The 22,182-nt window shown below is 45.4% G+C and overlaps 1 protein-coding gene across 6 annotated transcripts in view; it reads right to left on the reverse strand.

Annotated features, from left to right (window-relative positions):
- gkup (glucuronokinase with putative uridyl pyrophosphorylase) overlaps positions 1–22,182 on the reverse strand; it is a 106,781-nt gene that overhangs the window by 28,207 nt on the left and 56,392 nt on the right. For all 6 annotated transcript variants that reach the window (XR_003675320.1, XM_028463771.1, XM_028463773.1 and 3 more), the window contains one exon: positions 17,104–17,217. Coding sequence is in view for 5 of the 6 variants with exons in the window: in XM_028463771.1 (XP_028319572.1) it covers positions 17,104–17,217 (114 nt within the window). In the remaining variant the exon portion in view is untranslated. The remainder of the gene's footprint in view (positions 1–17,103; positions 17,218–22,182) is intronic.

The raw sequence follows: 22,182 nt of genomic DNA on the forward strand, positions 1-22,182 counted from the left end.
AAATCAGGCAAATACTTAGCAAATCAGCTTAAACACAATAAAGAAAATTCCTTTATAGCAGCAATTTCTGATAACTCAGGTCAAACTTTAAACTTACCTCAGGACATTAATAACATTTTTCGTGATTATTATCAAAACTTATACTCATCAAATTTAAACCCTGACACTGAAGATATTAAAACCTTTCCCAAAAACCTAAACCTACCACAGCTCACCATAGATCAGAAAACCACCTTAGTCTCACCATTAACCTTACAAGAATTACAAAATGCTTTAGACAGCATGTCAACAGGCAAAGCACCAGGTCCAGATGGGTTCCCTGCTGAATTCCTAAAACATTTCTGGTCAATGCTGGCTCCACTATTTTTCAGAGTAGTAACAGAGATCAAAAATAAAGGTTATGTAGGAGGTCACATGAATACAGCGAACATTAAATTGTTACTTAAACCAGACAAGAACCCCATGTTACCCTCAAGCTATCGTCCCATCTCACTTATTAACACAGACTTAAAAATTATTTCCAAAGCACTCACATCCAGGTTAGAGAAAGTAGTACAGTCAATTATACACCAAGACCAGACAGGATTTATTAAAAATAGACACTCCACAGACAATGTGAGAAGACTGTTTAATGTGATCAACATGGCACAGAACTCTAAAAAGAAAAAAATAATCTTGTCACTCGATGCAGAAAAAGCATTTGATAGAGTAAACTGGTCATTCCTCCTAACTGTCCTTGGCAAATTTGGCTTCGGAGAATCATTCATACAATGGATCTCCACCCTGTACAATAAACCTAAGGCCTCAGTAACCACAAACAAAATAACATCCCAAAGCTTCACACTGCAGAGGGGAACCAGACAAGGCTGTCCACTCTCACCTTTGCTTTTTGCAATATTCGTTGAACCTCTCGCAGCAGCTGTACGTCAGAACTCTGTTATTAAAGGAATCCACTCATCCATCTCAGAACACAAAATTAATCTTTACGCGGATGACATTTTACTCTATTTGGAAGAACCGCAATCCTCTTTAGAGGAAGTATTTAATCTAATAAACAGCTTCTCTAAATTATTAGACTATTCCATTAACTGGACAAAATCATCAATCCTCCCTTTGACAAAAAACTCATGGAATCCTGCACACCAAAATCCTGCACACCCCTCCACCACAAATACAATTAAATATCTAGGCTTAAATATATCACCAAACTTAAATGAATTAATTAAACTAAATCATGATCCGATGTTGGACAAAGTCACAGAAGATCTGCGGAGATGGAACAATCTCCCCATCTCACTACTTGGCAGGATAGCCTCAGTTAAAATGAAAATCTTACCAAAAATAAACTACCTGTTCTCAATGATACCACTGAAACCACCAAAACAATGGTTTCAAAGATTAGATTCTACAACTACAAAATTCTATACTAGAAATAAAAAACCTAAAATAAGCCTTTCAACCCTTCAAAAAAACAAAGACGAGGGTGGTTTAGAAGCCCCTAATTTCATGCATTATTACTTAGCAAACCAAATACTATATTTAACAGAATGGCTAAAACCAAAAGAATACTACAACACCTGGCTAGAAATAGAACAGTTAGACTGCAAACACATTAAACTCTCTGATCTCCCTTTTATCACTTTGACCCTCAAACGTCATAACTGCTTTAAAAACCCACTGATTGCCTCCACACTGACTGCATGGTGGAAAGCCCTGGACATTACAAATGTCCAATTAAAAACTAGTATACTGTCTCCAATCTGGCACAACCCCGACTTTAAAAATAAAAAAAACACCACTCTATCTGAAGACATGGGAAGAGAGTGGAATCACTCATCTCCAAGACCTTTTTGAAAATGACAAGATCAGGTCATATAACAATCTAACCCAAGCATTCGATATAAATAAAAGTAACTTTCTAGGAGTACTTACAAGTAACAGAGACAATAAAAAAAACTACTCCACTAGACTTAACTACTTTACAACCTCCAGAACTGGCTATATATATGAAAAAAATCTCAACAAAATCAAAAAAACTCTCAAAAATATACAGAGCGCTCTCGAACACTAACTGTAATTACTTACCAATCGCGAAGTGGGAGGCCGAACTCTCAATCACCCCGAGCACTGATTTCTGGGCAGAAATTTGTTGTAATACTTTTAAGATGACAAAAAACACAAACCTTCAGCTAATTCAATACAAGGTCCTCCACAGATCCCACATTACCCAACAGAAAATGCATAAAAGGGGCTTCTCAGCAACAGACATCTGCTCTCAGTGCACCCAGAATACAGCGGATTCCTATTTACATGCCTTATGGCTTTGCTCCCCAGTTCAACACTTTTGGATTCTAATCACTGAAAAACTGTCCTCCATTTTGGACTGCAGGATTCCTTTATCTCCAAATCTTTGTTTGATTGGAGACCTGACAATGCTTCAACCTCCAGCAAACCAATCACAATCAATCCTTGCGGCACTAGCCATAGCAAAAAAAACAATATTACTAAATTGGAAAGACAAAAAATCCTTAAACATAAACCAATGGCAAAATCTCCTCACAGAATTTATTTCCATGGAAAAGATGTCTGCTCTCAGAAAACAAAAAAAAATAACGTGCTTTGAGGAGCGTTGGTCTCCTTTTTTAATTGCATTAAATCTAAATTTTTAAAAGCCTGATGATCTAGCCTGCAAGCGACTGCCAGCACCACTCTTTACTAACGCACTAGCCCAACTGTAGGCCTGGGCCGCCTTGGGTCTCTGGGGTGGTCTTGGCCGGGATGGCTGGGGTGGGTTGCCGGGGTGCCTTGTTGCCTCAGCACGGGTGTGCATTCTTTCTGGGTGTTCACGAGGTCCCGGGGCTGTTTGATTTGGCGCTGTTGCCCCTTGCATGCGCATCTGGTTGGTCTCTGGGGCTGGGGCCCTGCGTGCTCCCCTGCCGCTCCTTCCCCTTGCTCCCCCACTCCTCCTCCTTTGCTCTTGCGCCCGCCATCCTGTTGGGTTGGGTTTGGGGAGCTCCCGTTGGCCAGGGGCACTGGTGGGGGGGCTGTGGCTCCCGCCTGGGGGACGGGCGGTGCCGTGCCAGGTGGGTTGGCTGGGGGGTGGTCTCGTTGGGGGACCTGGGGTGGTGGGGTCCTTGGCTCCGGTCCGGGGGGATCCGGGGTGGGGGTGGCTTTGGGGGTGGCTGCTGCCCGGGGTCGGCGATTGCCTCCTGGGTCGCTGGGTGGCGGGGTGTGGCTGTGGGTTGCTCCGTCGGCCCTTGCGGGTCCTCGGCTTGGCTCCCTGGGGTGCACCTTTGCCAGGGATGTCGCTTGCGCGGCGAGCCAGGCGGGGCCCCCTCCGGGGTTTTTTATATGACCGCAATGGCCGGGGTGTGGCCGTTACGGCTAGAGGGGTGGGGTGGGGGGTGCTATGGGGCCTCCCCGGGGGTCGTATTGGGTGGGTGTGCGGGGGCGCGGAGCGTGGTTCCTGGCCTGGTGGATCCGCGTCGGGATTGGCTGGTCTGCTGGCTGGGTGCGCCGGGCGCCGTGGGCGGATCCTTGGTCTACGTGTCCGGGGGAGTGCTCTCCTGCCATCTGCCCGGGGACCGGCCGCGGCTCGTGGCGGCGCTGCGCAGCCTTGGGCGGGGCGGGGCTGGTGGCCTCGGGCCCGCTGTCGTCCGGGGTGTGCTGGCGTCGGGGGGGTGTCCCGTGCCGGTGCGTGGGTCGTCGGGGATCGCCTCCGTGGGGGGGGGGGCTCTATTGGCGCCGTTGGTGTGGGGGGGGCGGTTCCGGGCTGGGGGTGCTTCGGTACTCTGGCTTGCCGGTCCGTGGCTGGCGGGATGGCCCTGCTTGGCGGTGGATGGCGTCCTCTCTCATCGGGGGGCCGGGGCCGGTGGAGAGTGTTGTATCGTGGCGCCGGGTGGGCCTGTGCTGGCCCTGGTGTGGGCACGGGCCTCCCCCCTGCTCGGCCGCTCCCCTTGGCGGCGGGGTGGCGTTGCTCTGGGCCGGCGGGCGGCGGGGGTCGCCCCCTGGGGCGCCGGGGGATGGGGTTGGTGCCTGGCTGTGCCCGGGGGTGGGGGGTGTCGCCGTGCTCCGCGGCGTCTGGGGGGTGCCGTGGAGGGGGGTCTCCGGCTGTGCTGCTCCGGGGCCCGCAGTTCCACTTGCCCGTCTGCGCCATCTACCCTCTCGCGTGGCCCGCCATGCGGACGGGCCCGGCTCACACTGGACAGGCCTCCTACATGTTCACTTCACCCCACTCCCAGCTGGTCTGGCTCACTCACAAAATTCACCACACACCCATACCCAACCCATGGGGGGCTGGATGGTGGGGCTGGATGGTGGGGTTGGGGGTGGAGGGGGCCGCCACCTGTGTTACTATGTAGTGGCGTGGGGGCGGCCCTCCCACCTCTAGTTGCCCTACTAATCCCTCCAATTTTAATCGCATCTCAACATGCCACCCCCCGGAGGGTGTATCATCATTTACACCCTCCGGCCTATTACACCACATACACATAAATCCACAGAGGCTGGATGGGGAGCACCGCTCCCCTCCATCCCCCTTCTTTTAATTACACCCCATACATTCACCAAACACACACATTCACACAGGGGATCGGGAAGTGCCTCTCCATTGGGGAATGGAGAGGCACCATAACAGGGTGGTGGGTTGGTACACATATTTGGGCCTCTCCGGTGGGGGCCTGGCCCCTCTGTTGGTGGCTGGGCCACTGCATAGAGTAAAAGTACATAGGATGGTGCGGTCGGGCGTGGCGGTGGGTCTCGGGGGGGCTTTGCCGGGGTCTCTCCTTGCGGGGTCTTTCCGGGCGGTGTCGGCCTGGTGGGGCGCGGGGGTGCCTCTCCCCCTTGGGTGTGGCTTGGTGCTTGTTTCGTCTCCTGGTGGCCTTGGGGGCGGGCCCCGCGGTGTGCGGGCCCGGGGCGGCCTGCCTCGCCGGTTTGGGGGGTGGGTGTGCTGGGGGGGTGCTGGTGTCCTCACCGGGGTTGGGGCAGGGTTGTTTGGCGCCTCGGGATGATGCTGTTTACTGGGGGGGCGGCGCTAGCTGTTCCGGTGGTTGAGGTTGCTTTCGGCCACCTGGTGGGTATATCCTGCCATCTGCGGACTGGTGGGTGGGTCCGGGGCATCTTTGGCTGGGGGCTGCTGTCCCGCGCTGGATGTGTGCTGTTGGGGTGCCTCCGTCCCCGCGGTGGGGGTTGCCGGTTGCTAGCGGGCCGGCGGGGGGCCCTGCCCCGTGGCTTGCGCTGTCCGGGGGGCGGCGGGCCCTGGGCTGCTGGCCTTGTGCCGTCTGGGGATGTGCGGTCCTGCTGGGCTGTGGCCGGGTCCTGGGCTGGGGTGGGGGGCGCGTCCCGGGGGGCTTGGCCCAGGGGCTTGCCTTTGGGGGGTCCTGGTCCCGGGGGGTGCTCCTGGGGCCCGGGGTGCTTGGCCGGCTGGCCGGGCCGGTCCTGGCGGGGGTCTTCCGGGGCGGGTGGCGCGTGCCGCGCCCTTGCATACCTTCTGGTGCGGCCCCTGCTTGGGCAATCCCCCGTGAGGCAGGGTGTCGGGGCCAGAATAGGGGGCCACATCCCGGCGGGGCGGTCTGGCTTGGCCTCTGGAGGGGGCCCTGGCTTTAAAGAACTGAAGCTCGTGGCGCGGGCGGCATCAGCATTGGGGGCGCCCGGGGGGGCTAAGTTGGGGTGCCTGGGGACCGGCGGGGGGACTCCCAGCGGCCCCCTGGTGCCTTATGCGGCTTGGGGTGTGGTCGTCCGCCCTGGGCGGGCTGCTCCTGGTGCTGCATCCGTTCCGGGTCCTCCTGGCCTGGGGTCGGGTCCCTGCTGGCTCTGGGCTCGCCGGCGGGTGCCTGCCGGCTGCCCATTCGGCGTGGCTCTGGTCGTCTGCTGGGCGTGGGCTTCGGCTCCTCCGCTGGGGTCTCGGGCGGGGAGTTCTCTGGGCCCTCCCCTCGGGGGGCTGGGCGCGGGGGTGTGGGAGGTGGTGGGGGGCCTGGGGGTTGGGATCGGTGGCGTGGTGTGCTGGGTCCTTGGCTCCTTGGGGCCTTCTCGGGTGTGTATGGGGGGGCAATGGCTGCCTCTCGGCTTGGGATCTTGGGGGCGTTCGGGGGGCTGCTTGGCCGTGGGGTGGTCGCCAGGGGCCCCTAGATTTCCCGCTCTTTCTGCTGGCCCGACTGCTTCTTCGGGACCGGGGGCGGCCCATGGATTTTGCAGTAGCGGTTCTTGGAATCACATTTGTCATGGACGCACCGGCCTCGGGCTGTGGGATAACACTCATACTGGGCTCAACCATAGACACGTTGTTCCCAAATACCTGTTTTATGGAATTTCCACTCACTTCCTCCTCTGCTCACAGCCACCACCATTATTCCTAAGCCGCACACTGGTTACCAAACTGGCTTGATAACACAACAATAAGCACAATATACACTACCACAATTTCACATCGCATCACTTGTAACTTATTGACTATTCCCCACCCATTCGTTTTCCTATCTTGTATCCCTCCTCCCTGTTAACTCCCCCCCCCCCCCCCCCCCTCACCCTGGTGTAACACTGCCCTCTCTTTTTTACATCCTCCCTTTAATAAAGTATTTACCCTTCCCTAGGGAGGGCTGGTGATGGTCACAATTATGCAATGAAATAAATTCATTTATTTAATTGCAATAATAAAATATGCATTGCTGTTAAAAGATTGCACTTCTTGTAGTGTTGACCTTCAACAGCATGTGCGGACAAGGTAAAAAAAAAAAAAAAAAAAAAAAACTAGTGCAAAGAGGTTGACTGAGGGTGTACATCCAGAGATGATCTGCTTTTCCAATTTGTGCCAATCAGAAGTTGTTGTTCCGGAGGAAACCATCAGGTTAAAGTTGGCATAGTAGTCTAGCATGAGGTCTCTGAACTTTATTGGAACATGATGCCAGTTCAGTGCCTCTTTGACCAGCTTGTGGGGCATGGATTCATAGGCGTTTGCAAGGTCCAGCCACAGCCAAGTCACCCTTGTTGCCCTGGCTACCTTGATAAGCTGGGTGACCACCCCTGTGTGCTCCAAACACCCAGAGACCTTTGGAATCCCTCCTTTCTGGACCGAGGTGTCAATGTAAGAATTTTTCAAGAGGAAGTCTGCCAGTTGCCTGGCGAAAGGACTGAAGATATTCCCTTAAACAGTTGGGAGATGGCTCGGAACTGATTGATGTTTTGAGACGATTCCTCCTTCGGGATCCACACCGTCTTCCCATCTTCCCAACTGGTCTGTTACCTTTCCCTTCTTCCAGACCACTCAAGGCAACAGTAGTGTCCGCCCGTGTATATATGTAAAAACCACACAGAAACATCATGGAGAACTCCTGGGTAAAAGGGGCGGCACTTCACAATAATGCATTCCAGCTTAACGTTGCAAGTTCTGTTTATGATGACACCAAAGTTTGTTTACAAGAAAACACACACCTCCCCCTTCGATTTCCCGGTGAACTCTTTGACCCTGTCCAAGCATTTGACAGAAAAGCTTGGTGGCTGGAAAGAAGAATCCGGCACACCGCTGTGAAGCCATGTCTCTGTCAGGCAGAACACAGAGCAGTCCCAGGCCTCGCACTGGGTTTGGATGAAGCTCAGCAGGTCATCCGTCTTGTTTGGCAATGACTGGACATTCACCAAGTAGATGGAGGATAGCAGGATCCCCGACTGGCGGCTGCGTAGCTTCACCAGAAACCATCCTCGCTTCCCCCGGTGTTTGTCCTTCCACCGCTGGTAGTCTGCAGCATCCCCGCTCAGGGGCTCAGATGTGCGGCGTGTGTGGCGATGCCTCCGCCCAGTCCCCTCACTCTGCTCCCGGCCTCTGTGGCCTGACTCCTGGCCTTGCTTGCCCCGAGTGGGGCACACATCAAAATCAGCGCACCTCAGTCTGGGATTAATGTATTACAGTCCACAGGCTTCCTCCCGGATTCCTCAGTAGTGTCTCACGGCCATAGCTTACAGTGGCAAGTGTTTCAATGACAAATAGAAACATAAAACAGACAGCACACAAGAGAGCTCTTGCGACGGCAACTTGTTTTGGTGTCATCATGCACCTTTAGGATCTTTTCGAGCCTGTGGAGTAGCTGATGTCCCCACTCCAGGGGGGTGGGGCGATCAGGCCAGGATTTTCTGCGTCTCACCAGGTGTGGTTCCTGCTTGCTGTGACTGACACTTTTTGCACACACTTCATTTTGGCCTGGTGGATCTGCTCTCGTTTTGACACTACAAAGAGATGTTTGATAGCAATTTAGTCACCTTTGCACACGAGTAGCGACATGATTTTCTAACAGCTCGACCAAAAGGGCTTGCTTTACTGTAATAGTCTCACACTTTTTGCTTGAAATAGCTGATCCAGCTAGCTAAACAATGAAGCATGCTCAGATAAAACTCTCAGACCAAAGAAGTTGCGTTGTGTATAAATTTACTGAGGGACCTAACTTGATTGTGAAACTTAAGTACAAACAAAACAAATAGCTATATAAACAAAGGCTCTACAAGTCTCATCACACAAGTTAAGGCATTTACCATGCACACAGAAACCTGCACATTTTTAGGCTAATGATACAAGCTTGCGGCAACATTAACACATCAGCCCACTTTTAGTTTTTTCTGCATATACATATTAAATGTTAGTCTTTACTAATTAAATGAAAAATGACCAGTGGAGGGTAAACAATGACGATACTCAAATAAAAGTACTATTACTTCATTATATAATTACTCAAGTAAAAGTACTTTTAAAAATAAGTACTTGAGTAAGAGTATAAAAGTACTTGTAAAAGAAATACTGAAGTAGTGAGTTAATTCAGGTGCAATTTATTACTTCCAAAACAAAACAACACTCCCTGATCGAGAGGCTTGGATATATTGATTAAAAAAATTAAAAAAAATCAACATAAGTGTATATATATATATATATATCTCAGGGTTCTCGCCAGCGCTGTTCAAATTCTTATAATACAGGCGATTTGGTCGGATGCCCCCATCTTTACCTGAGGACCCCTGGAGCCACTAAGCTGCCTTTAATACTGTCTGTGTGTATCCTCCGCTTACGTAATCATATGCTTTGCTTTCAGTCATGACCCAAAACTCATGACAGTAGGTGAGGGTAGGAACGTAGATCGACCGGTAAATCGAGAGCTTAGCCTTTTGGCTCAGCTCTCTCTTCAACACGATATGATATATATATATATGATATATGATATGGCCCACTACACCCACTTACTGTATATACAAAAGGTGACAGGCAATAGGCTACCACAGAGGTGGGTTGTTCAACAGTATTCATTGTGTTAACCTGCTTCGTATATAGGTTAACTCATTTGAAATTAGTGAGTTAGCATTGCTATCATGAGTAACATTTCAGTCTACTTACCAAAATATCATATTTTCTGAGGTTTGATTTGGAATTCTTAAAAGTCAAGATTTCCAATGTTTAAGGGCTGACAATGTAGAAAGCACATTATTATGGAAGCAAATGTGTACCATAATTCAATTTAAAATTCATTAACATAAATGCTTTTTAATTTTGAGAATATAGCTGCATATTTTAACTTATAAATAAAATGAATAATCAATCAATCAATCAATCAATCTTTATTTGTATAGCGCCAAATCATAACCAATGGTATCTCAAGGCACTTTACAGTAGAGCAGTCTTAAGGACGGACTCTTCATTTTATGGATACACACATATGCATATATACGTATATACACATACATATGTATCCCACACCCAACATGAATTCATCATGGCGGCAAGGAAAACCTTCTGTTAAGCAGCAGGAACCTTGTGTGGATCCCATTCCTATGATGAACAGCCATCCACGTTATGCTGTGTTGGGTGTGTGCAGAGGAAAGGGTGGAGAAAGAGCCGCTGAGACTCTGTAACTCCACACTAAGGATCCCACGGACCTGCAAGACAAAAGCCAGAAGGAGTACAGGAGCAAACACTCAAGGGACGAAGCAGACATAGAGGGAGTGTTTGAGAGAGGAATGGGACCCTCTCCGGTCCCTCTCTAGCCTAAATGACCTCTCCCTTAACGCCCTCTCCAACCTCTCTCCAACCGAGAATGCCAGACCCCCCCCCGGCAGTCTATGCCTATTGCATCTTAATTATGAGCTATGAGCTGGTTCCTAACTAAAAGCTTTACCAAAGAGGAATGTTTTGAGCCTAACCTTAAAGGTAGAGAGGGTGTCTGCCCCCCGAACCGTGGTTGGTAGATGGTTCCAGAGAAGTGGGGCCTGAAAACTGAAAGCTCTTCCTCCTATACTACTTTTAGAGACAAATGGAACAACGAGTAGTCCAGCATTTTGAGAGCGTAGTGTTCTGGGGGGATTGTATGGCACTACAAGCTAGTTGAGATAGACTGGTGCCTGTCCATTTAGGGCTTTATAAGTGAGAAGAAGAATCTTGAATTCTATTCTATATTTTATGGGAAGCCAATGCAGAGAGGCTAATACAGGAGTAATGTGATCTCTTCTCCTAGTTTTAGTCAGTACACGTGCTGCAGCATTTTGAACCAGCTGAAGTGTCTTAAGCGACTTGCTCGGGCGGCCTGCTAAAAGAGAATTACAATAATCCAGTCTAGAGGTAACAAAAGCATGGACTAGTTTTTCGGCGTCGCCCTGAGACAGGATAGATCTGATTTTAGCAATGTTACGGAGATGAAAGAAGGCAGTTCTTGAAGTTTGTTTTATGTGAGAGTTGAAGGATAAGTCCTGATCAAATAGAACCCCAAGGTTTCTAACAGTTGTGCTTCGTGCCAGAGTAATGCCATCTAGGGCAGTTAGGCTAGCATAGGTTTCTCTAAGGTGTCGTGGGCCCAGTACAATGGTGTCTGAGTTGAGAAGAAGAAAATTTTGGTCCATCCAGGCCCTAATGTCCTTTAGACAGACCTCAAGTTTAGATAGCTGATTTGTCTCACCTGGCTTCATTGATACATACAGTTGGGTATCATCAGCATAGCAGTGAAAGTTAACAGAGTATTTTCTCATAACATTACCAAGGGGGAGCATATAGATACAGAAGAGAATTGGACCTAGCACAGAGCCCTGAGGAACCCCGTAGCTTACTTTAGTGTACACAGAAGACCTATTATTCACGTGTACAAACTGGTACCTATCAGATAGGTAGGACTTAAACCAGTTTAGGGCAGTCCCTGTGATTCCAAGTAATTTCTCTAATCTCTCTAGTAGAATATAGTGATCTATAGTGTCAAAAGCTGCACTAAGATCTAATAAAACCAGCACTGAGAGTCGTCCTTCATCTGAAGCCCAGAGTAGATCATTAGTTACTTTAACTAAAGCAGTCTCTGTGCTCTGTTGAGCTCTAAAACCTGACTGGAAGTCCTCGAACAGGCTGTTGTTTTGAAGAAATTCACAGAGCTGAGCCGCCACAACTTTCTCAAGAATCTTTGAAATAAAAGGAAGATTAGATATAGGCCTGTAGTTTGCTAAAGTGCTGGAATCAAGAGTAGGTTTTTTGAGAAGGGGTTTGATTACAGCTACTTTAAAGGACTGTGGCACGTAGCCTATTGATAGGGATATATTTATTGTCTCCAACAAAGATGGGCAGACCAGGGGAACAACTTCTTTAAACAGCTTAGTTGGGATCGGATCTGAAAGGCAGGTCGATGGTTTGGAGGATGAGATAATAGAGTTAAGTTCCTGAAGTCCTATATGTGTGAAACCGTTTAGGTTAGGCCTATTTACATTTAATGGTACAGCAGGCCCAGGTGAAGGCAGGGAGTGGCTAATTTTATCTCTAATCTTATGAATTTTATCGTTAAAAAATGTCATAAAGTCCTCACAGCTGAGGGCTAGAGGAATCATGGGCTCAATAGAGCTCTGACTTTGTGTTAGCCTGGCTACAGTGCTGAAAAGGTACCTCGGATTATTTTTATTTTCTTCAATTAGTGAGGAGTAGTATGTAGATCGACCATGTTGTAAGGCTGTCATGTATTTACTATGGCTTTCTTGCCAGAGTATTCGTGACTCCTCTGTTTTATTGGAGCGCCACATTCTCTCTAATTTACGGGTTGTTTGTTTGAGTGTGTGAGTTTCAGAGCTAAACCACGGAGCTTTCCTCTGACGTTTAATAGTTTTTTCCCTCAATGGGGCAATTGAGTCCAAGGTGGATTTTAGTAGACTAGCAGAGCTATCGACAAGCAGATCCAGTTGAGAGGGGTTATAATTAATATCATAGTTATTTATTGGATGGTGCACTGAGTTTAAGGCAGCAGGAATGGCCTCTTTAAATTTAGCCACAGCACTATTGGACAGATTTCTACTCGTAACAATTTTATTGCACAGTGCGAGATCCTCTAGGATAATGTTAAAAGATATTAAAAAGTGATCTGATAGCAGAGGATTTTCAGGGTAGACTTTTAGTTCATTAATATCAAGGCCATATGTTAGAACAAGATCAAGAGTATGATTTAAACGATGAGTAGCTTCATTAATAGTCATTAATTAGGGACATAAAGGCTGAGCTCAGGCTATCACTATCTTTGTCCACATGGATATTAAAATCTCCTACTATCAGTATTTTATCAGAACTGAGGACTTAGTTTGATATAAACTCAGATAATTCTGATAGAGACGGTAAATTATCGCAAATAAGACTGGCTGGCAGGTTTTTGATTTGGTATGAGATAAATTTAGAACCAGGCTTTCAAAGGAAGTGTAGTTGGCCTTTGGTTTAGGATAGATTAGGAGAGAGGAATGATAAATAGCTGCTACACCACCTCCACGGCCTATGTCTCGTGGCATATGAGTATTTAAATGACTGGGAGGAGTGGCTTCATTTAAACTAACATATTCATCTTGATATAGCCATGTTTCAGTTAAACAGAATAAATCAAAGTTATGTTCTGAGATAAGGTCATTTACTAGTAGAGATTTGGATCTCAGTGATCTAATATTTAATAGAGCACATCTAATGGTTTTATGTTTTGGTGTTTCTAGATTTGAGATTTTAATTTTTTTCAGATTTTTATAATTGATAGCTCTTTTATTTGATTTTATGTTAAAATCATTGTGAAATATGGGTCGAGGGACAGACACCGTCTCCATAAAATAATATTCACCACCATCACAACAGTTGCCATGGCGATGAATACAGTTATCATAATAGCAATGGGAGGGAAACTGTCCTAAGGCAAGCGCAGAGGGGCGTGGAGGACTCCCCCCCCCTGTAACATGGTCTCATTCATGAGATGTCATAACAGTGACTGTGCCATGTTTTCTGATAGTAGAGATGCTCCCTCCAAAGTAGGGTGGATTCCATCTCTTCCTATCAGGTTCGGTTTTCCCCAGAAGGATCTCCAATTATCAATGAAGCCCACCTCGTTTTCTGGACACCACCTCGATAGCCAGCGGTTAAATGATGACATGCGGCTGTACATGTCATCACTGGTCAGATTTGGTAAGGGACCAGAGAAAATTACGGAGTCCGACATTGTTTTAGCATAAGCACAAACTGATTCAATGTTCACTTTGGTTGCTTCCGACTGACGACATCGGGAGTCATTAGTGCCGACATGGAGGACTATCCTATCAAACTTCCGATTACTCTTTGCCAGCAACTTTAGATTTGATTCTATGTCGCCCGCTCTGGCCCCTGGGATGCACCTCACGATGCCCGCTGACTTCGCTAGCTTCACGTTTCTCACTATGGAGTCGCCAATTATCAGAGTTTGTTCCCCGGTGGGTGTGTTGTCCTCACGGAGGGGGGAGAACCTGTTTGAGACGTGAACATGGTGGTGTCCCGAGCGGCTTTTTGACCTTCGACTATGCTTACCACGGACAGTAACCCACTCATTGCTGGCCGGAGGGGAGGCTAAGCTAGAGCTAGTTCTAGCACGGTCCGCACCGGCTAGGTCCTGCTTGCTAGCTTCGGTTTTGGTATCAGGGGTGCGGAACCGCTTCTCCAGATTGTTGATCCTCGCCTCCATATCTAACAGTACGCTACACTTTATGCAACTACCATTGTCCCTAAAGGATGACGAGGAGTAACTAAACATCTGACACACCGGGCAGGAGAGCGGAGGGGAGGAGAGAGAAGCCATAGGTGCTAAATTTAAGCTAAGCTAAGCTAAGGACAAAAGGAGGTTTAAAGGTTTAAAGATTACACTGCCTATAAGAGGCGAGATTGCTTTTTACTTAACCTTCGTACGTTTAACTCTACGGTAAAAAATTAAAACAAGTGTTTTCAAGGCTAGAATATCAATGACAACAAGTTTGATTAGAGTTAGCAGAACACAGTAGTAGAGCGCTGCGAGCAGCGGTAGAGCGTAAACAGGAAATGATCGATACGTCACCACGTCAGCACGTCACCAGCACTTCAAAATAATAATAATCAAACCTGCATTTTCATTTTCTTCTTCAAGGTTGCTCATTTTGTAACTTAATTAAAATGATAAAGGAAATTACATATTTTTATTTTTAAAAGATGGCCCAGGACAAAGCTGTTCATGTACCGCTGTGATCTACTGTGGGGGACAAAAAAAACAAACATTGATTTGTACAACAAATTCATTAAACACCCATAAGTAAATGTATATGCTAATGAATGCAGCTTTGTCCATATTTAGCATTTTTTAATAAATATTGTTTAGTTTGTCTAGAACTCCTCCACTTGCCTCAAGTGGAGGAGTTCAAGTATCTCGGGGTCTTGTTCACGAGTGAGGGTAGGATGGAGCGTGAGATCGATAGACGGATCAGTGCGGCGTCAGCAGTGATGCCGTCGCTGTATCGGACTGTTGTGAAGAGGGAGCTGAGTCGGGGGGCAAAGCTCTCAATTTACCGATCGATCTACGTTCCTACCCTCACCTATGGTCATGAGATTTGGGTAATGACCGAAAGGACAAGATCGCGGATACAGGCGGCCGAAATGAGTTTCCTTTGCAGGGTGGCTGGGCGCACCCTTCGAGATAGGGTAGAGGCCTCGTGGAAGGCCCAGGACACGCTGGAGGGACTATGTCTCTGAGCTGGCCTGGTATCGACTCGGGGTCCCCCCAGAACGGCTGGAGGAGGTGTGCGTGGATCGGGAGGTCTGGGCATCTCTGCTGAGACTGCTGCCTCCGCGACCCGGCCCCGGATAAAGCGGAAGAAGATGGATGGATGGATGGATGGATGGATGTTCAGTTTGTTGTTGTTTTTTAATCACATTTATGTTTTTGTCGTTTGGTGTATGGTGTTTGTATTTTTGTAACTTTCTGTTGTCTTTTTGTGCATTTTTTTGTATAATTGTTTTTTGTTGCCATTTTAGTGTGATTCTGGAGTCATTTGGTGTATCTTTTTGTGTATGTTTATAGTTATTTTGTCCTTTTTTGTTGTCATTTTGTTTGTTTCTGGGGTCATTTGGAATATTTTTGTGCATTTCTGTTGTCGTTTTGCGTACTTTTTGTATACATATTGTTTAGTTGTTTGTTTTATTTTACTCATTTAGTATATTTTTATTATAAATACCTTATGTGCAGTGAGAACGTGTGTGTGTGTGTGTCTTTCTCTAGTGCCACACACACCGGAGAGATGAAGAAGAAAGTTATGTGAGTGAGATTTTAGCACATTCGCCCTCTTGTTACTTATGCCTCATCACTATTAACTCATAATACAGGTTAAAATGCATTACCTTGTTGAGGCTCCGACTCCGAGTCCGCTTGGAGAAGAACCATTCACGTGAGGATGTTGCTGCATTGTGGAAGTCCTGTTCTGGTAGGCTAGATCCATCTTACAGTATCTACACTGGACTACGTTGTCTTCCTTGCAAAGCGTAAAATAGTCCCACACTTTAGGCATTTTCTGTTTTTTTCGCACTCCACTGGTGTCCCCGTTTTCCGCCTTTGCCAGAGAGCAAATGGTGAGCATCAATTAATTCAGTCCGGGTGAAACATGACGCCACCAGAGACAACGTATACACGGCCGTGATACGGACTTTGGGATATGAATTAAATGAAGCCTCAAGGCACATAATTTTCTTCAAAGCTTTTTTATAACCAAATTATTGGAGTTATTCGAGGAATCGTTTCAGCCCTACATGTCAGTGTGTGTCTGCGTCATAAGTCCTGAGTCCAGTCCGACAAGGCGACCAGGACCGGTAGCGAGGTTTATGTTTTCAGTGCAGGTAGTTAATAAAGTACAGCTCTCCAAAACCAACACAGCCTGTCCTTTCTGCACGGTTCCACTTTTATTGACCGGGAGGTCTCCGGGATTTAACATCGGAGGAGAAGCTGCTTGATCGGCTCTAGAGAGTGACAATCTCCCCAGTGTCCCCAACCACGGTTAGGAGATGAAAAGGGGAAATGTTTTAACCAAATAATTACAACATCCACTCGGCCCGTGAATGGATATTAAACTGCTTTTGGTTTGCAGTTTTTGGACTCCAAAGGTTGTCATAGCGACCACAGAAGAATGTTCGTTGTATCAAAAAAACGACAGATCATTCACGCAAACCGAATGGATACTATGAAAGTAAAGTGTGCTTTTCTCACTATGAACGTCATCAAAACAGTTCTGAAGCCACAATCTATCTTGAAATAAGGCAATTTGCCCCTAAAATATATGAGATGTCCGCCATGTTTTTCATTGAGGAATACTGGCACTAAGGGGTCCTGACTGATCGTCAATATGCGACGAGTTAAGGATGAGACTGTGTTGCACCAGGAAGTGTCTGTCCTCATGATGCCAGGAAAATCAAGGTGTTAAAATTATCAGCCTTTTTCCACGCATTTGTGAGTTTTGGACAGCCCTGGTCTGAAAACAGCCTATAATAGTACCTATTTATTGTAATGTCTGCTTCTTTAAGATCTGCTAGCCACATGTGATGTAGCAAATCTAAAGCACCAGTGCATATCTGAAGTTACAAAAGACCTTTGAGGGAACATTTTTGCCATTGACCATAACAAAGTTAAAATATTTGAAAAGAGGCAGGACATTTTTATTTTTTGTTTACCTCACTACTGGGGAGTCAAATCCAAGTTAACTTTTTAAATAGTGTATTGTGAATTGTTGAAATACAAGAATAAATGATGACTGAGCCATTTCCTACAGACCTCCAATAGCTGCAATGCCTTTAAAAAAGAGAGAGAATTAGTAGCTTGAAGTTACCGCTCAGCCAGCGCTGTCGAATGTTGCTGTGGATGCTTCCAGAGTCACTGGGGTCACTTAGGTAGGCCAGCCAAAACTGTGGTAGTTTCCTCATATCCATAGAAACATAGTTGCCTGTGGACAAAATAGGTCACATTTTATAAGCCATTCAACCATATAGGCCAAGAGTGTAAAGATTATCTTTTGGCATGTAATATCTCCTTAAAATATTTAATAGTCTTAAGATATAGTCAGAAAAAAAAACAACATCCCGCAACCATAATCTCAACCCCATGGGCCAATTAAGAATGAGGGTCAAAAAATAAAACAACACAGGGAGATTCTTAGATTTTAGAATATTTCTCACTTTTAAAGGCAAATAGGCAATTAATTTGTTGTTTATTGTTACCTATTGCTTCTAATATTTGTGTGCCTATGTTACAAATCTAGATTGGATTAATCTCTGTTAGCTGGCTTCACCTAACCAAACATTCCCTGTCAGACAGGAGCTGTCTTATGACCGTCAATCACCTTTGATCACAACATGCTAATTTAAGCCAAGTGATTACAGCTTCGCTACGTGTGCGTGCACATGAAAGGGGTGGAGATTGCAGCGTGTGATCAATCAATGGAGAGAACTGACAGACTGAGCATCTTCACAATGAATGGAGGAACAGCTTGTGATTTTAAACAAATAAAATGAATTTAAATCCATAATGACAGTGAAGAGCAACAGTGAATTAGTGCAGCGCACAGAAGGAGGGAGAGATTTTATACTCGTTCAGATCTGATCCACTTCATAACTTGGTAACGACCAGGTTGCTGAAGTTTAAAGTGATGAATAACTAAAATCCATAATTCAGACCAAAGACAACCCTATTGTTACAGAAAAAGCAGGAAGCTGCTGAAACTGTGAATGTGTAAAAGCACGAGATTTATTATATTAATCCACTGGATGATAAATTTTGCATTCATAATTATTAATCTTCTTTCCTAAACTCAGCTGCCAGATTTTCACCAACTGGGATCATTTAACAATGGGCAGGTCATTTTCTAAAAGATCTGATTGGTCAGGAAGAGGGGCTTTGGGACTCGCTAACATTCAAGCCAGAGCCAAACCTGCTGCCAACCAGGTTAGCCGTTCAGCATTAATTGCCATAGTGATTGACCTCCAGTGAGCTTTGTCGTCCAGCACACACTGATTAAATCCCAGAAGTTAGCGCGATAAGAGGTAATTTAGATTCATAGCATACACCCTGTATGAAAAAGATCAAAAACAATAAATCTTTTTTAACAGTGATGGTCTTACCATAAGTATATTTAATTTCCTTAGTAGACACTGCGGGGGTCAGGTAACTTGTCTGAATGCACACCAGCACACTTGAGTTTAATCGGAATGGTTCTTTAAAGGGTAAATGAAGTGAATTTTAATCAATTCAATTTAAATTCAAAACAGCTTTATTGGCATGAGAAACAAGTTTGCATTGCCAAAGCAAGTGTAACGTAAAACAATGCACACACAATATATATTTTAAAAGAAGCAACATTTGTCTTGTGCAAAACAATAAACTAAGTATTATAAAGATGGAAAATGTTATGTACAGAATTTTACATATATCTATACACACACACACACACACACACACACACACACACACACACACACACACATATGTACAAGTATATATATATATATATATATATATATATATATATATATATATATATACAGTATATACATACAGTACATGTACACAAACACCTACATATGATGTATATAATTATATGCATGGGCAGACTATCTATATATACAGTACATAAATACAGTGAGACTATAAAGGCTATGGTGGCTGTGGGTCAATAGAGTACCTTTTCCTGTCACAGCAGTCTAATCAATCTGAACCTTGCTGCCTTGTTTGCACATTGCTGGACTTCCCACAAGCAGGTAGAGGAGTTCGTGCACGTCAGACAGGTTCTGAAAGTCTTTGTGGGTGTGTGTGATCGGGGAGAAATATGTGTCTTAAGGTCCTGGTACCTGGGGTTGGAGGTCAGGAAGTAGAGCTTGGTCTCCACCTGGCCCTGGGTGCAGTGTGTCCACAGTCTAACCACTCGGGGAGGCCAGGTCTGTCTGTGTCTGCCTGTCTCTATCACCAGACTGTGCTCGCTGAGTCTGTACCGGGTGATGATTTTCCTGAGTTGTGGATTGGTCACAGTGTTCAGGTGTTTTGCCATCATGTAGTTCCTGTTTAGGGCCAAGTAGACTTCCATTTCACTTTGGGTTTGGGTAAGTGGTGTGCACAGGTAGACACTAGGTGGTGCTAAAGCACCTGCCCTTTGCCCTCTGGACCAAGCAAGTGCCTTTTTGAAAGTCTTTTTTTTTTTTGTGGACCATGCACCATGCTGACATGATCATCTGTAAGTGCTCGTCGATTAAAAGCGTGTGATAATAATGCCCCCACTAATATTCCATCCCACCCTCACACACCTCTGTCAACATGAACGCGCAGAGCGGACAAACGGAGGTGGCAGACAATGCACAGCTGCAGCCCGAAACACACCTCCTCCCCTGCCCACCAGCAAGGCAACACATAAATGAATCGAGTGGACTGTGTTTTTTGCCCCCTAAGCCTCAGTTGCCAAGCAATAACTTGCATTTATTTGTCTCTGTTGTGAAGTAGCCTGTCTCAACACCACACAGCTGGGCATAAATTAGCCGACTGCTCACCTGCTTAACAAAAGCTAGACGCTACCCAAAATCAATAATAGATATGACGTGATGATGACCACTGGTAGAGTTTGTCATTGGTATCCTACAGCATGTGAATCTATCAGTTTGGCTGTACTAAATTAGGCATTAAGCTATTTTAGCTAATTATATTATTTTGTACCAACAAGTTATTTCTGTGTTACAAGACTTGCAGTAATCTTGTATTTACCTTAATAGGCTAAAATACAACCTTAAAAAATAGGCTATTACTAAAATAGCGGGGAAGCAGTAGGCATCTACCAGCAAAGAATTTGAGAACAGGGGCGAATCTACCGTTGAGCAGGTAAAAGATCAAGAGTAAAATTCAAGACTCTCTATATCAACAGGGAGAATGGAGGCCTGGCTCTCCCAAATGCTAAAGAATACTTTTATGCTGCCAAAATGAGATACATTTGTGTGCTGGTGGTCTTCAGAATACCAACCTTGATGGAAAAATATTGAGCTGAACGTGACGCAGTGTCAACCCCAGGCAAGACTAGGTAGAAAAAAAGTATTGACAAAAAAATGGAACCTTTTTTTAGAGGGAACACTCAAAATATGGGATGAAGTTGTTAAGAAATATAAACTGGAAGGGGACTATAAACTTATATGTCCTTCTCAGTGCCCTAGATTCAAGCTTGGAGTGATGGATAATACTTTTGCTAAGTGGAAAGAAAAGGGAAGAACAGCTCTCTGTACACTCATAGGGAGAAAAAAAGTTTAAATCTTTTGAGAAACTTAAACAAGAATTTAAGCTGGAGAATGGTGACCTATTTAGGTGCTATTCAGACACTTCTATGAATCTCAGCTGAAGGTAGGACGTAATTGAAACTCTGATTGATGCTTACAAAAACGCTCCATCAAAGATTGTTTCTAAACTTTATAGAAGCTTGCAGAAACAGAACAGATTCAATACATATTGTAAGATATGTTAAGACTAAATGGGAACTAAAACTGAATACAAACTTGTCAAACAGTGACTGGCATTCTATTTGTGAAACACAACAGTCGTCCACGAGCTCAAGGAGGTGGAGGGAATTTGGGTGGAAAAATGTTTTTGTTACATCTCAAATTAAAAATAAGCAACTCATAACTCCACAGTTTTGTTGGAGACAGTGTGGGCAAACAAATGCCAATCACACACATTTTTTGTTCATGTGTGAAATTGTAATCATTCTGGGATAGGGTTATTCAGTGTTTTGAAGATATTCTATGTTATATAATTCCCAGAGACCTTCGGATTGTGTATCCAGGCCTGATCCCTAATGACTTGATCCATAAGAAAGATATCTACTTTTTTAGAATTCTGAGTCTTGCTTGTAAAAAGGCAAGGAACTGCTTGAAAAATGATCCTCCAAGTCCAGTGGTCGGCCATAGTGGAAAAGATTTTCCCTATGGAAAAACTGACTTAGTACCTGCAAACTAAGTAACGAACCCATGATCAACGCTGGAAAAAGTGGATGGACTACCAGTATAAAAAAATCGGACAGTGGTCTCTGCTGTGCAGGAAAGACTTTAGTAGAAACACTGAGACAAAGCCCCTCATTATATTGTTGTGTGTTTGTGTATGTTTGGTTGTGTTTTTTGTGTGTTAACACTGGAAAAAATAAACATAAAAAAAAAGCCAAATTGGGTTTTACTCAGGACTTTTTGGTGATAAAGTGAAGAAGACGGTGGTTGATGATCATGTAGAGGATTTTACCCATGTTGCTGTTGACACAGATCCCATGGGAATTGTTGTGGTTGAGCTTGTCCCCATTTTTATGTAGCTGCGTTTAGTTTAGGATGCCGTCGGTGCCACAGGCTTTCTTGGTTTCTCCAGATTTGATTTTAAATACTAGTTCTTTAGGTGTGATTGGGGAGTCTTATGGGTTCTGGTATTCTTTGATAGGTTTGATAGGGAGGCTGAAAGGTAAAAAACGTTATAGAGGTTTTCTACTGCCTCGTTTACACCAACATGTTCAAATGTTTTTTCTAGGAACCGGTCTAAGAGAGTTTGTATGTTTTGCTGCCTGATTGCATTTTGGTATGTTCCCACACTATTTTCTCTCCATTTGTAGCCAGATTTGACTGAGTATAGTTTGTTTTTCTGCGGTGTTTCTTGGATTGATGTTGATCTGTTTGAGTACAGTGTGATTTTGATTTGGTCAGATAAGGGAGTTAGTCTGCTGAATGTGAATGCTCTTAAAAACATTAAGCTGAGGTCAGTGATAAAATAACCTGATGTGCTGTCTCCCAAAGGTGAGCTGTAGGTATAGTTACTATACCATACTCTTACTCGACTGTTGACTAAATACATTCTGTAAGAATCTGACCCTCAGAGGACTATGCTCAGCACCATCTTGCCTGCCTGT

This window comes from Gouania willdenowi, chromosome 13 (assembly GCF_900634775.1).
Source record: "Gouania willdenowi chromosome 13, fGouWil2.1, whole genome shotgun sequence".
Taxonomy (NCBI): domain Eukaryota; kingdom Metazoa; phylum Chordata; class Actinopteri; order Blenniiformes; family Gobiesocidae; genus Gouania; species Gouania willdenowi.